Raw genomic sequence first — 14,548 nt, 5'->3', positions numbered from 1 at the left:
TAAAAAACCTTTACTCCATCATCAAAATATTCTACCCTTAGCCAAGAAGGAAATATTTTCATGAAAATGGGGCCACGTATGGCCATCTGCATTAATTACTTGCTTATTACTTTTATAGCCTGGTATGATCTCAATCAGTAGTGATGCTAGTAAGATAAACATGGACATTCATAACATACTGCGCAGTATGTTGCCTGGAAAAATAGAAAAGCAGGCTTCTGCCCTCAAGTTTATATTCCTAAACCCTAGAAACTTAATGTCAGAGTTCTGCCACTTTTCCATTTCTGAAAAAAAGAAAATGTTAACCAATGCCCTCTGTTTTCTAGATTTTCTTCCTCTCACAATTTGTGAATTAAATCCAAAGCACACTTGGAATGAGTCATGACATTCATTGGCTCCAGTTAACTGGAGTCTGTAGGATGACCTTGGCTTGTTTCTAGTCCTGTAAGAAAACTGAAAGACCAGGGTAGACCATGTGCCCACAGCAAGGACAGGGCTGCTCTAGAGCATGGCTCAGAATCTCTGGACTCCTGGTCAATCATTAGAAGTAAACCCTTGAGAGGATGGAGAGCAATTGTTAGGACCAGGTTGCGCACACTCAATTTCTCGAAATTACTTAAGGTTATGCATGTCCCATACAAATCCATTGTTCTGAATTCTCTTTTGGATGGTTATTCAGTAAATGATTTTAGGCTTGGTAAACTTGGGTGTGGGACCTAGCTAGCAAACTCTCTGAATTTGACAAAGGTTCAATGGAGATGCAACACAGTACACCTTCAGAACAACATTTCCAGTCCTACTGTGGCAACTGCTTACCATTTAAAGAGTGTCGCTATGTCCGAGCTCATGAAAGACCCTTTAATACATGATCTCCAGTCCTGACAATAACCCAGCAGGACTCTCCCTACTGGATCCATTTTACAAATGAGAACTGAGGGTGAAAGAGTTTAAGCATGAAGCAAATGATTGAAGGCCATACAGATCATTTATGATGTACCAGTGTTCAAATCCAAGCCTCTCTGATTCTGAAAGTCACGTTTTCTCCACTACAACACATAACCTTTGACATCCTAACTTTTAGCGTTAGTACTTTGACATCTTGAAATTAATTATATTAAGGATGACAGAGTCACACATACTAACATGTGCTTGAGCATATTAAAATTCATTTATGAAGACAAATGACACTCACCTATTCAAAATATAAACATTACATTTCCCTGCATGTGAAGCCGCTATTTAAAAAATGAAATAAATTATAAGCCAAAAGAAATGCATAAATCTTACCACCTTCCTCGGGTGTCATGTTTACTAGATCATCTATTCGTCCATTGGAGGAGGGGAAAGAAAACAAAATCACGAGTTAGTTTTATTTTGTAAGGAGTTTGAATCAAATGACTACAGTTGAGTATTTTCTTTCATCCGCATTACCTGAGCATGCATTATGTGGAGAGCGCTTGTCTAAGGCAGAGAAATCACTTTTTCCTTCTTCAGCTGTGAATACAACATGCAGCTGGTTATCAGCGATTCGGAGTGGGGGGCGTGCTCACATGCTATCGATCGCAGTGTAAGGTCAACACACAGCTTTGGGAAGAAATGGCATCCACAAACTCACTCACCAGAAGCAGGGGTCCTGGGATTATGTTTTACTCGAGCTGTTGGCTCTCAATGAATGCTGAGTTAACAGCCCTGAATCTTTGCTTTGTTTAGCGAAAAATGATCTAACGATTGCCCTCCCATGGACACATGTGCAACTTAAGTGGCTGACTATTCCTTGATGGTGCTAATGAACTTCAGCCATCTGGGCTTGACTACAGTATATGGGCAGATCACTCAGTGAAAGAAGCCAATTTGTAAAGGCTACATATTGCATGATTCCAACTATGCGACATTCTGGAAAAGGCAAAACTAGGAACACAGTAAAAAGACCAGTGGTTGCCAGGAGTTTGAGGGGATGGAGAGATGAATAGGTGAAGTCACAGGGGACTTTTAGGACAGCAAAACTATCCTGTATGATACTGTAATGGTGAATACATGCCATTATACATTTGTCAAACCTATAGACTATAAGACACCAAGAGTGGACCGTAATGTAAACTATGGACTATGGGTGATAAGCTGTGTCAACGTTGGTTCATCAGTTATAACAAATGCACCACTCTGGTGGGAGATGTTGATAATAGCGGAAGCTATGCACATGTGGACACAGGGGGTACGTGGGAAATCTTAGTACCTTCTGTCCAATTTTGCTGGGAACCAAAAACTACTCTAAATAATAGCATGTGTGTGTGTGTGTGTGTGTGTGTGTGTGTGTAAATATACATACAGACAAACACAACAGAACAGCCTTAAAACTTGGTTTGTGCATATGAACCTTAGACTTTCTACAAGTCTCAGACTAAAAGATGACATTTCATTTGAATGGATTCCATTTTGTGTAAATATAAAAGAAGGTGATCAATATTTATAGTCTCAAAATATTATGTAAATACCACAAGCAAGTAAACATACTGCATGGAGGAAAAGAAAATTTGATTTTCCTATATTGTCACAAATTGCATGAATATATGATTTATGTAGATATGCAACTTGAATATAAACAGAATAAACTGTAGTTTACATTTTCCCACAGAACTAAATTTTTTGATTCAATTACCTAGATTCCCTCAGCACGATTCATGCTGTTGGTACCCAAGGGATCCTGAGGCTGGAGGGTGTGGATTGATAGAGTGCTTACATGGCCAACAGGACCAGGCTGCCTGCTTCTCTGCCACTTGCTCCCTCCCTCATGCTCTAGAACATTGTGTCTCTGACCTTCTCCTGGTCCTCCCTTGTTCATAATCTTTGCCCACGCTGTTCCTTTTGCTTTGGTGGGTCTAACAACAGCACTTGACTTAGCTAGTTCCCGGATCAGGTGACGTCTCCCTATCAGATATGCCCATAGCCTTCGTAGTTTTCACCAAAGCTGGAGTTGCCCCATTACATGTATCATTGTTAGATCACCACCTGCTTCCCTCTGACTGTAAGCCCCATGTTCTGGAATGTTCTATGTCTGGTGAACCCCTGCATGCTCAGAGCCCAGGACTGTGCCTGCCACAGAGATGGCACTCAGAGATTTCGGTTGAACAAATGAACAAGTATGGGAGTAAGTGAAGGTATCCAACCTAGAGGCAAAAGAGTGAGAGTTGATTCTTCCTGTTGAATGGCACCTGGGAGAAAAGCAAATGAAGCAGTACAGTGGGAGAAGAATAGAGTGAGTGGTTGGAAAGTAGGAAGGAAGACAGAAGTAGGATGGAGGGTGGAGAACAGGATTAAGCAGAGGGAACTTTAAGGGTCTACTGTGCCTCCTCCTAGCTGCTGAAAAGGCCACCTGCTGCAGTTAAGGGAAGATGTAGATACATCGCTGGGAGGGCCAGGCTGATCAGAGGGTTGGGCAATTTCAGTTCTCTTCCTATAACCTGTAAAACTTTCCCTTGCATCTCTGAGTCCCAGCGGAAGTCTCAGCATTACATCACCTTAATTCTACCGCAGTGTGCCATTCCCTCTACTCCTTAAGGAGAAAATGAGCCAATGAATGAACGGGCAGTAATGGCAGGAAATAGGGAGAGCTGATGAGCCACCCAGGGCACAGGATACCTATCATCCACCAATGCTCTGGTCCCTTTTCCAACCACAGGAGAGTCGGTACACTGAGGGATCTGGCACTCACTGTAGAAGAGCCCAGGAATCACCTGGAAGGCAGTGTCGGGCTCTCCCCCTGTTCCCAACAATGCCCACCACCCACCCCATAACACAGTGAAAGCCATACTCTCCCGATGTGATCTTATTAAAACTGTCTCTACAGCCCAACTGGCAGTTAGCTCTAGTAACGGTAATAGCAGAAATGATGTCACCTGTTGTAAAAGAAATAGCTCTCTGCCATATCTCAATTGTGGACGCTCCTCTGATGGGCTGCTGCCATAGTGATTAAGGATGCCATTTTTGGTTCAAAATATACAGTCTCTCAATAACACTTCTGGGCCGACCTCATTGAGCTATGGAAAGTTAAAACTGAAAGCATATTCATACACAATTTTCTCAACTGGACAAGAAGCAAGGCCTAGGAGGAGTTGGCCAAAGAAGATAAGGAGTTGGCTGTTGAGCAGTAGTATTTCAGAATCAATTCTAAGTAAAATTTAAAACTTACTCTTAAAATTAGAGGACTCCTTGTGCTGGTTTTCTTCTTCTAATGAAATTAACCTTGAAAGAAAAAAAAAAGTTTAGTATCTAGTTCTGAAAATGTTATATTTATGATACAGCCAGATATTCTATACAATACAAATTACTGTACTTAACACACACACACACACACACACACACACACACACACACACACACACACACGAATGTATAGTCATTTGCTGGCTGCATACTTTTTGAAGGAGAAATACATTTGCTGGCTTTCTCCTGTCCCAAGGCTGGTTAGTAGCATCTTAACATCTGAATCTGGCTTCATCACAAGGCACATATTCTGAAACTATCCAGGTGGTTAGTTAGGTACAAGTAAGATATCACTTTCAAAAACATAGCTAAAAAAACCCCAATGGGCAAGCAAGTGTTTATCCTGATTCCTGGTGTCCCAGGAAGGACACCTCAGTAGATTAGTTAAATTACAGGAGGCTGAGAGCTGGGTCACGCTCAAATGCAGATCGATGACTGTTGCCAACTCAGCTCTCACCATACATGGGTAAGAGCATGGCAGACACACATCCCCACCCTGAGACCCAGCGGGCGCCTCCGAACCTCCCTCCTACTGCAGTGGTTCACCTTTGCCTGCTCTTTCTGGAAAAAAAAAATCTTATTAAATTTTCATTGTCATTTAAAATAGTTTCTGGGTTATACATTTGAGATTTTAAGGATGAAGTACTAAAAGAAAGCAGAACTCTGAAGTTAACTAAAACTACTTGAGATGCTCTTGGGTAGCTCCCTTCTGAGTGAAGATAATGCTTTATTTGGACTGTAGCAGCAGATATGGTGAAAGAAGGTGCCAGACCCACTCCAGCCTCTGCCTCTTTCTGCACCACGGTGGGCAGTCGCTTAGCCTCTCGGCCTCACTGCCATCATTCGCAGGCTGGGGAAACGGCTACACTGATTACATGGAGGGTTACCGTGAGGATGGGTTGAGATGTCATAAATAAAGCTCCTGTCAGTGGGCTTGGCACAGAGTAGGTGCTCACTAACTGGCAGCTAGCATTGTTTTTATTACTAGGAATAGGTTAAACTGCTTCCCCCCAATATCGTCAACTGTACTACCTTGAAATCACATTTTGTAGCCTCTCTACAGTGAAAACCTGCTTTCCTTCTGCACTAACAAAATTTTCTAGCATTTGCTTAAAAAAAAAAAAAAAGGAGGGGGGAGCTAAAATTGGCAGCAAGTATTTGAGTGGGACTAATATATCTATGTACATGGATATATTTGAAACTTTATTTAGAAACACAGAAAAAATATAAGGCTGCTTTGCCATAAGGTTGTCATCTAAATTTCTTTTGTGTGGAAAAGGAACAGCAAGTGGGAGGGAGATCTATTTTGGTTTCCTAGGTCAGCCCGTTCAAGGTTAATGCCGCTCCTGCAGGCTATGACATGTCAGTAGAAAAAGACATAGGTTCACATGTAAACCTTCTCCATGCTGTGGGAGAAGGTTTGCACCAATTAGGTTGACTGTTTCTCTCCTTATTTTAAAATGACTGGAGGCACCTTTTCTGCAAAGAGGCGAGAACGGAGGATGGAGCAGTCACTTCCTGTCTCCCCACCCCGCAGAAGAAAACAGCAGGGCTGAAGGGTGGCAAACAAAATGTCAACACCTAGCACTTTCGGATGATAACACCTAAGTACCAGATGAGTTACCACGCAATTTCATAGGTTATTTCCTTCCTTGAGACCAAAGCCAGGGGATTTCCTATCTAGGACAGGATCTTGTAAGTGATGGTGACAAAAGGGCCAGCAGAAAGCTGGGGCCGAGACCACAAGACAGAGAGCCAGGCAGCCGAGGGGACACTACCCTTTCCTGCCCCACTAAACGCCTCACAACTGTGTCCCTTCCATGGCTCTCTTACTGGGGGGAGTCCTGGTCTGGTAGCAATATGTGCTGGGGTTGGTCTCCATATTAACACATCTCCTCTGAGAAGTGAGGGAGTAAAGCCATTACTCTGCGTATGAGGCCCCGAGAGACGTGGTCAGCCAGACTGCGCTGCCCTCAGCTGTGGGAACGAAGATTTTTGTCCAGACCAGCAGCCCCTGACTTACTGGCTGGGCTCCTCCGCTGTGGCCTCGGCGCGCTCCTGCCGGGCAACCTTCTTTCTTTCTTCCTTCTCAGCCAGTTTTTTCACAGGGTCTTGTAAACTCTTGATCAGGAACCATAGGTAATAAAGAGGAAAAAAGAACAGAAGAAAGATCACCCATAAGAAAAGTCAACTGCCAGTGGTCCCAGCAACCAAACCTTGACTTAGAAATTTGGGGAGGTTACCTGGAACCAAGCAAGTGGGCAGAAATGACATTTTATATGTTCGCCGACCCATCCAAGAAACGCTAGCCTTTAAAGGAAAGTAGTTTTGCCACTAGATTTATGTTTTCCCCTTTGTGATAAATTATTCAAAAGGAGGCCTTTGGCTATTGCTAACTTTATTTCCCATCTTTAACATGCAGCTAAGATAAACATTCTGCTCTGCAGCAGCCCACACACTGACGGCATAGAAGTCTTTTCTCCCCCAAAGATGAGATGACTTCATTTCATTTGTAATTCTGTTTGCTATTCTGCAATCTAAAAACAGCTTTTAGAAAAACAACAAGAGAAAACAAAACCTTTAAAAACACAACAACAACACAGAACAGAAATAGTGGCTGAGCATAATCTGACAAGTTAACCCCCACGAGTGGACAGAGCAGGTGCATTTGAATCTTTGTAGATGAAAAATGGGGGAGAGTCTTTTTATGACGCATCATTTCTTGGAGCGACTGTCCTCAAGGTTTATTAAATATTTAAGGAAAGACTTTTAAAAAAAAGCAACGGCCTAAAAACGGCCCACCAGTGACAAAGCCTGAAAAGGCAGAACATTTCTCTAACAACTGAATAACGGAGTTACACAAAAAAAGATCTCTATTTCTGGCCCTAATTAAAATACAAACCTAGAAACACAAAAGGAACTTCTCAAGATACTTACTTATCCCTCGTATATTCTCAGGACTACGCATCCCGTGGGCCTTCCCGTTGCCTGTCCTGTCTTCCCTCTCCCCAGCTTTCCCCTCTGCAGTGTGACAGCACGCAGGGAAGGAGACAACTGAGTGTCACATGCCAGCCCTGGCCGGTGATGACCACTGACAGGGCTGGATGAGGGTGGCCTCCCGAGTCTGGGCAGAGCAGAGCTGTGGCTGACTGGTGTCTGCCGTGAATACCAGGTGGGCACTGGTGTCACCCTCCTCACTGCCATCTCTGGTTCACTCCCTGCACAGAATCATCTTCCTAAAACTCCCAGGCCATCATGTTGCCCTCTTTTCTCAAGAACAGATAGTAGTTCCTTATACTTTCCCACTGCTAGTCTAAACCTCTCAGTCCACTTTTAAAGATCTTCTTACATTGATCCTATCTCACTCGCCCAAGTCACTTCCCACTAGCCCCCAAAGGCGAGCTTTCCATTCAATTAGGCGGGTCTCCTATGTCCTAGTCAGTCCCTTCCTATCTTTGTTCATTCTGCTTCTGAGCCAAAGAGCTCTTTCTACTTATCTGTCCACCCTGAAAGTATGTCACCCAGATGAGTGATGTTTACCATAAAACTTCATGCAATAAGCAAACCAAATTCAAGAAAGTCCTTGCATGTCCAGACTGCATTTACAGTTTTATTAATGTTTGATCATATCTATTCTGTATAATACTTTAAAAAGGAAAAATTACTCATAATTTCATTTCCCCCCAAATAATGAGTTATTATTTTCATGTATTTCCTTTTTTTTATGTTAAAACTATTTATATACTTGGAATCTCTGTATACAATACATAGATTATAGACAGAGATGTCCTCTTAACCAATATAATTTGTATCAGTATTTCATATTAAAAAACATTCTTTATTATAGCGGAGAATATACAAAAGATTTTATATGTCTTAAACATTTAATATTAAATTAAAATAAATAAAAGTACATTTATTCACCATTATTCTAATATAGAGCCAAGATTTTCTCATTGAATATGTGTCCCTGATTAAAGATCTGAAGCATTTCATTTTCACGCACAAACCACATGGATTGCCATCATTTGCAATGACTCCCTATTTCTAGGCATTTAGATTAGTACACTCAGTCAACAAATAGTCTTACAGTACCTAGGTGCTGTTTTGGATGTCTCATTGGTAAATGAGAGAGACAAAATTATCAGCTAATGATGGGCCTAGGCAGATAATTAAAAAAGGGGGATAGAAAGTGATTGGATCATTACTTCAGTTCACAGGAATGTCCTCTCTTGGAAGTGACATTTCAACTGAGAGCTAAATGACACGTAAAAGCCGGCCAAGTGCAGCTCAGGGAGAAGAGGGGGCCCCCAGTGCAGAGGCTGAAAGGTAGGAATAGCTTGGCTTGTCTGAGGAACAAAGAGAATGCCACTGGGCTGGCGTATAGTGTGCGAGAGTACAAGACTTATGAGACCGGGATAAAGAGGTCAGCAGGGGTCGCACAGGGAGAACATGCCTTTACCCCATTCATCAATATTTAACATTTTGCCTCATTAGTTTCATCATATTCTTGGGCTCTTTCTGTCTCTCTAATGCATGCCAACTAAATGGGACCCATGATCCTTGGCTGGAGGGGGAAATGCTATAAAGAACAGCACTGGCACAATGTGCCAAGTGGAATATGGACTGTTGTCTAGATGCTTTGTTTTCATTAACATCTGGTAAAAGTGAGGCACGTGTATGTGTGTGCGTATATGTGTGTGTGTGTGTGTGTGTGTGTGTGTGTGTGTGTGTGTGTGTGTATTTTGGAAATGTGCAACCTTAAGGAGGAGTTCAAAAGATGTCAAGGACTTGCTCTTCAATAGATCTGCCAATCACAGCATTTTATTCACACACACACACACACACACACACACACACACACACACACACACACTCACCCCTTACTGCAGTTTCACTCCCATAAAGAGTGGTCCAACCCTGGTCAAAGTGAAGCCAGTTTTCCAGTGAAGGTTCCAATGGCTCCAAGACTCCCCTTTCATTTCTGTGACACTTGCCCAGGCCTCCGGTTTCCCTCAATTATCTTCTCATTGCATTTCCTTTTTATCAGTCAGAACTAGGCAGGGCCAGGACACGGCTGCTTCCCGCCAGGCTGTGTCCAGCTGCCACGGCGCTCCCCTAAGCCCCTGAGATGCCCTTGACAGCTCCACGGTCATCACCCCCTCTGTCTCAGGCCTGACCTCCCCTCAGAACCACACTTGAACAGCTCTCAGACAATCCCTTTGTAATGTAAACCACTCCTTCCTTCTTTTCAGCCCCTTCCCCTGTTGAGCCATTAGCAGGGACTCAATTGTCGGCTCCCTGTCACCACAATCACAGTTAAATCACTATTGTGCTTCACCGACAGAATGGCCGCCATTCCAATTGCTACTTTAATTTATTATTAATAATTCCTGTGACAAATGCTCCTCTCGTCCTACTATTACCATTGTCCTTTTCATAACCTGGCTGTTGCCACTTAAAAGAGATGCTAAATATATACTTGTTGATTGATAAATTAATGTGCAGAAGGTTAAACTGCAAAAGTTAGAGCTTTAGACAGGAAATGCAAAGGCTCAGGAGAATAATATAGAAAAGTTTATAAAGCAAAAAATAATACTGAGCTTGTTTATTAAATATTAGAATTTCGAACCAAGGGGATAGCATGTGTATGCACACACACATATCAGCTTTTCTGAGATATCATTCACATACCTTAGAATTCACCCCTTTAAAGCATACAGTTAAATGATTTTTAGCAAAGTCACGGAGTTGTGCAACCATCACCACAATCCACTTTAGAACATTTTCAAGGGGCATCTCTTAAAGAAAGAGTTTTTAGATCAAACTAGGCTAAATACTCCTCTACATAGCAGGGAAAACCCCCACAACAACACATATGGAACTTGTTTCTCACAAAGATGGTATACATTGAAGAGATAAAGAGGCTTAGAGAAACTCTGAAACATCACTGAGGACAAATCATGTCCTCTTTCCTCTCTCAAAATCAGCCCCTGGATGTGACTGTTAGGTACAGGATACTCTACACAATGGACCTCTCCCCACGGTTTAAGTAAAACCTAACTGGGGGCTGGGGTGGGGGTGAATTCTCTAGATTAAAGTCCACAACTCAGCTGAAAACACTTAACCCTGTAGCATCCGTGAAAGTCAGAGGTGACAGCATTTTCTCCGTGACATGCACACCTGCTCGGGCAAAATGAACCTCAAGAGGCCTGGCTGACGGTACAGATGAGGCAGCCATCAGATGGAACTATTTTGTATCACCGGCTGATGGAAGCCACATTCAAATCCACGCCCAGAGATGAAATGTCAAAGCATTCTGAATCTAACCCCCAAACCCACTAGGTCCTCCATTATAATTGTTCGTGAAAATCACTACTATTAGCAGCCATACAGCATCATCTGAAACGGAAAAGTTCTCTGAGGGGGAAAGAATGTTTTTGGACTAAGCAACCTTTCTCTGTGAAGGCTGCACTGACATGCTAATAGTTTCCATCAATGCTTAAATGGTTTCAGGAAGCACACACATGATATATAAGATCAGCGTGACAGAGGGAACGCACAGCCCGGGCTTGCAGAAGTGTCTTAGAAAGGAAACAGCTTCATATAATAACGGGAGTTACTACTTCCTAGATTAGGAAAATAAAAAAGCCAGAGCCACGGTCATCTGAATGAAAGCAAAACGACCCAGCAAACAAATTTCACAGACAACAGGCCGGCAGCCAGCCCTAATATCTGACCCAAATGTAACGTTTGCCTTTAACAATTGGATAACATTTTCTCTAATCTTTAATGACGACGTTTAATTTTCTTAGGCTCCTTCCCATTAATTACACTGGTATGCACATGAAGGTGCCAAATATTGTCCATAAAAGGAAATGAAAGTGCTCAAAATAGTGAGGCATGGTGAAAAGATGTTGGACACAGTTGTGTGTGTGTGTGTTTGTGTTTATATAATTGGTAGCACATGAGGAATCAAAAGCAGAGGACATGATGTGCACGAGCCGCGCAATTCCTGGACATGAAGCCCGCGTCCTCCCCAGCCATGCAGTTATAAAGTTATACATTTAGGAAGACACTATATGCGGAGCACTATAAATCTAGGGCCAGAAGGTACTCTCAAGTTGTACTATAGAACAAATATTAAGGAGTAAAATGAGAGAAAAATAAACACAACTGTAAATTATATAATCTTATTCTTTAACATAAGAAGGAAAAGTGGTACTGGGAAGGCATCCTAGTGTCCTGGAAAGAGATGGACTTTGGCAGTGGATTATGTAGTACGGTGACATGGAAAATAGTATCCCCTCTTGGGGCCTCTGTTTACCCATCAGAACAATGGGACTAATATCAAGTCCACCTTTCCTGGGACATTGTGAGGATGAACTGAAATAATGCTTCCACACAGTACCAAGCTCATGGGAAGCACTTAAAAGGTGCTTTCTTTTCAATGACTTAAAAATCTCAAAGGAATTAGATGTCATAAGGGTTCTTCCTGTGTCAGGTACTGCACTGCATGATTTACACATCTCACAAAACCCAGACAAGCAGTGTTTTCCTGGTTTCCCAATATGAAAATGAAGACTCAGAGAGGTGAAGTAATGTGCTTAAGGCCATTCAACCACTAACAGGTAGAAGCAATATTTGAGTCCAGGTCTTTCAAATTCTACGACGGGTTAAGAACTAGTATTAAATAGCCAAGCCAAGAACATTTACCGAACTCCCTTTTCATATGAAGTGCCAAGGAGATCTAGAGCCACTCTGGTGTCTTTACAAATACAGCCACTCTGGTCTCTTTCCAAACTCTAAAGGGAAGACCATAGGTTCCCAGGTGTCTGAGGGGCTGACAAGTAAAACAGGCTTTCGCCTACAAGCAAACACTTCAAAGTGTTATTTTTAATTGGAAGGTTGTAGCTGTATTTTTTTTTAATTTTTATTTATTGATTATAGAGGGGGGGAAAGGGAGAGAAACATCAATTTGTTATTCTGCCTATTTATGCATTCATTGGTGGTTTCTGACAGGGATTGATCACATAACCTTGATGGATCGGGAGGATGCTCTAACCAACTGAGCTACCAGGCCAGGGCCTTACATCTGTACCTTTTAAAGATGGCACTTCTGCTTTCTCCTGCTCTCCTGCCTCATGGCCAGAAGTGCCACCTGGAAGAAATGCCACATGGCAGAGAGCATGCCTGTCCCAGACCTCCCACATCCTGGACGTGTGGCCTTGGGCAAATTACTAGACCTTTCTGAGCTTCGATTTCCACTTGGAAACATGCAAACACGATGAGGATGCCCATCTTCCCAAGGTTATTTTGAGGGCTAACTATAACATATGCACTTCACTTTCTACATGCCAATGCCGAACCTAATAGTATAATTAACTAGAATCCCCAACCTTGGTACATTAGAGCCACGCATAGCATGACAAACTCTCCTAGATATTACCACACCTCACCCGTAGCAGAGTGCTTGGCATAAAGGAACCACCCACACACACAATGGTAAGTTTTTCCTTTCCCCTTGACGAAGACTTAAGGAATGAGAAGAGGAGAGGGATGGAGAAGAACTCCAATGGTGAGGAGAACCCGAGGGACCAGCTGCCCAGAAGGACAAACATCCGTCATCATAAGGGCTGGACGAACAATGACCAGCTGGATGAATGATGACTCTGGCTTGCCCACCTCAGAGGTCAGCGGTGGACGTGGTCAACCCCTCTAACCACTTCTCTCCCAGTGACCTGGATGCATCCCAGTTTGCTGTTTGCAATGAGCTGGCCCGGAGCAGCTTAGGTAAGAAAAAAAAAAAAATCGCTCTGTAAATGCTGTGTAAAGTAATGACACTGAGCGAAAACTTGAAAGTCTGAAAGGATCTCCTGGATGCCGGCCATGAGTAATTGCCATGTTGGGACTGGCAACGAAAACAGCATTGCAGAGATATTTACCCAATTTTCATAAAAACGATTATGGCTTTATTTTCAAAGCAAGTAACTACAGAGCCATGTGGCTTGTCGGTAAATGTTCAAGTGATTAACTGAGAAATGTGGAGGTGGGTGGAAGAAGGCTGTTAGGCATACGAATCTGAGAAAAACAAAATTTAGAAGAAGAGGATTTCTGGATTGTGAAAGCTAAAAGCATTCTGGTCTCCGGAATGATGTTCCACATGACAGCGCTACGTCTCAGACCCCAGGAGACAGGAGGGAACAGTGGCACATCTGTTTCAGTGGTTATTTTTGAACATGCTCAGAGTTAGGTTTTCACATTCAGGTTTCCTCAGAGTTCAAAATCTGGCACACACCAAGAGTCTGCTGCAAAGCCCAACTGCATTTTTAGACTAAACCCTGTTGCAGGGGTGGGAGCGCTCCTTCCTTTCTTATTTGCGGGCCTGCCCTCTCCCCTCCCCTCTCCTATCCCCGTGGGTATTAGATGAGCCCAGACTGGCCTGCAGGGCTGAAGGAAAGGGTTGGGAAGGAGCTGCTGGAGCATCTTGGGAGTCGGGGAGGGAGTGGGTTGGGTTACCTGGGCGAGGTCTGAGATGTCTCCTATCCCACTGCCATTCACAGCTTTGCCTGTGAAACTCACTGCGATGCCAATCACCCAGGGTGAAGATGATGAGTAAGAAAGTAACTTAAGCTTTGCCAGGGCTACGGAACCTGGCAACCTCAACAAGCACTTCTACGTTGATATGATACTGCCAATGGCTGCCTTCTGGACCCATTACAGCAAGCATGTCAAACCCAAAGGCTAACACTGGTCAAATAAATGAGGCATGTGGCCCACGGGCCGCGAGTTTGACGTGCTTGCGATTACAGCATTCCTGATAATCCATCCCTATTACCCCCACTGGGACTGCTGGTGCCACCACCATGGCTGACACCGTTACTGCAAACACCACCACCACACAACTGGAAAGTGACATGCTGGATTTAAAGCCAGGTCTGCTGGCTCCCTGTGTCCAGAATAAAAAACCTGGCTTTCCTTCCAAATCACTGGAATGGGCACATCATAGGCAGACACTCTGCTACCAGGCATTTTCATTAAATACAGCCACTCTGGTCTCCTTGCAAATACAAGTGCAGAAGACATGCCTTCTCTTCTGCCAGCTCTGAATGAGTGCTGCTTCTTCAAAGGGTCTCGTGCTCACTCCTCCTGCTGACATTGAACTCAACCGCATGCCAGCATGCCACATAAGGACCACAAGGCCACTGACACAAACAGGATTTTAGAATTTCCGGAGAAAAGCCACTACTTCTGATGTCCCAACCCCCACCCCTCCCATGTCTGTTCT

At 43.3% G+C, this 14,548-nt stretch overlaps 1 protein-coding gene across 6 annotated transcripts in view; it reads right to left on the bottom strand.

Annotated features, from left to right (window-relative positions):
• The window catches only part of ICA1 (islet cell autoantigen 1), a 112,157-nt gene that overhangs the window by 14,792 nt on the left and 82,817 nt on the right, over positions 1-14,548 (bottom strand). For all 6 annotated transcript variants that reach the window (XM_028156483.2, XM_054726501.1, XM_028156491.2 and 3 more), the window contains exons 9-12: positions 6,284-6,381; positions 4,187-4,239; positions 1,432-1,494; positions 1,288-1,320 (exon numbers count right to left, since the gene is read on the bottom strand). In XM_028156483.2, the coding sequence (XP_028012284.2) occupies positions 1,288-1,320; positions 1,432-1,494; positions 4,187-4,239; positions 6,284-6,381 (247 nt within the window). The remainder of the gene's footprint in view (positions 1-1,287; positions 1,321-1,431; positions 1,495-4,186; positions 4,240-6,283; positions 6,382-14,548) is intronic.

Source organism: Eptesicus fuscus, chromosome 14 (genome assembly GCF_027574615.1).
Source record: "Eptesicus fuscus isolate TK198812 chromosome 14, DD_ASM_mEF_20220401, whole genome shotgun sequence".
Lineage (NCBI taxonomy): Eukaryota > Metazoa > Chordata > Mammalia > Chiroptera > Vespertilionidae > Eptesicus > Eptesicus fuscus.
The sequence above is the reverse complement of the archived record's forward strand: the minus strand, read 5'-3'. Positions and strand labels throughout refer to the sequence as shown.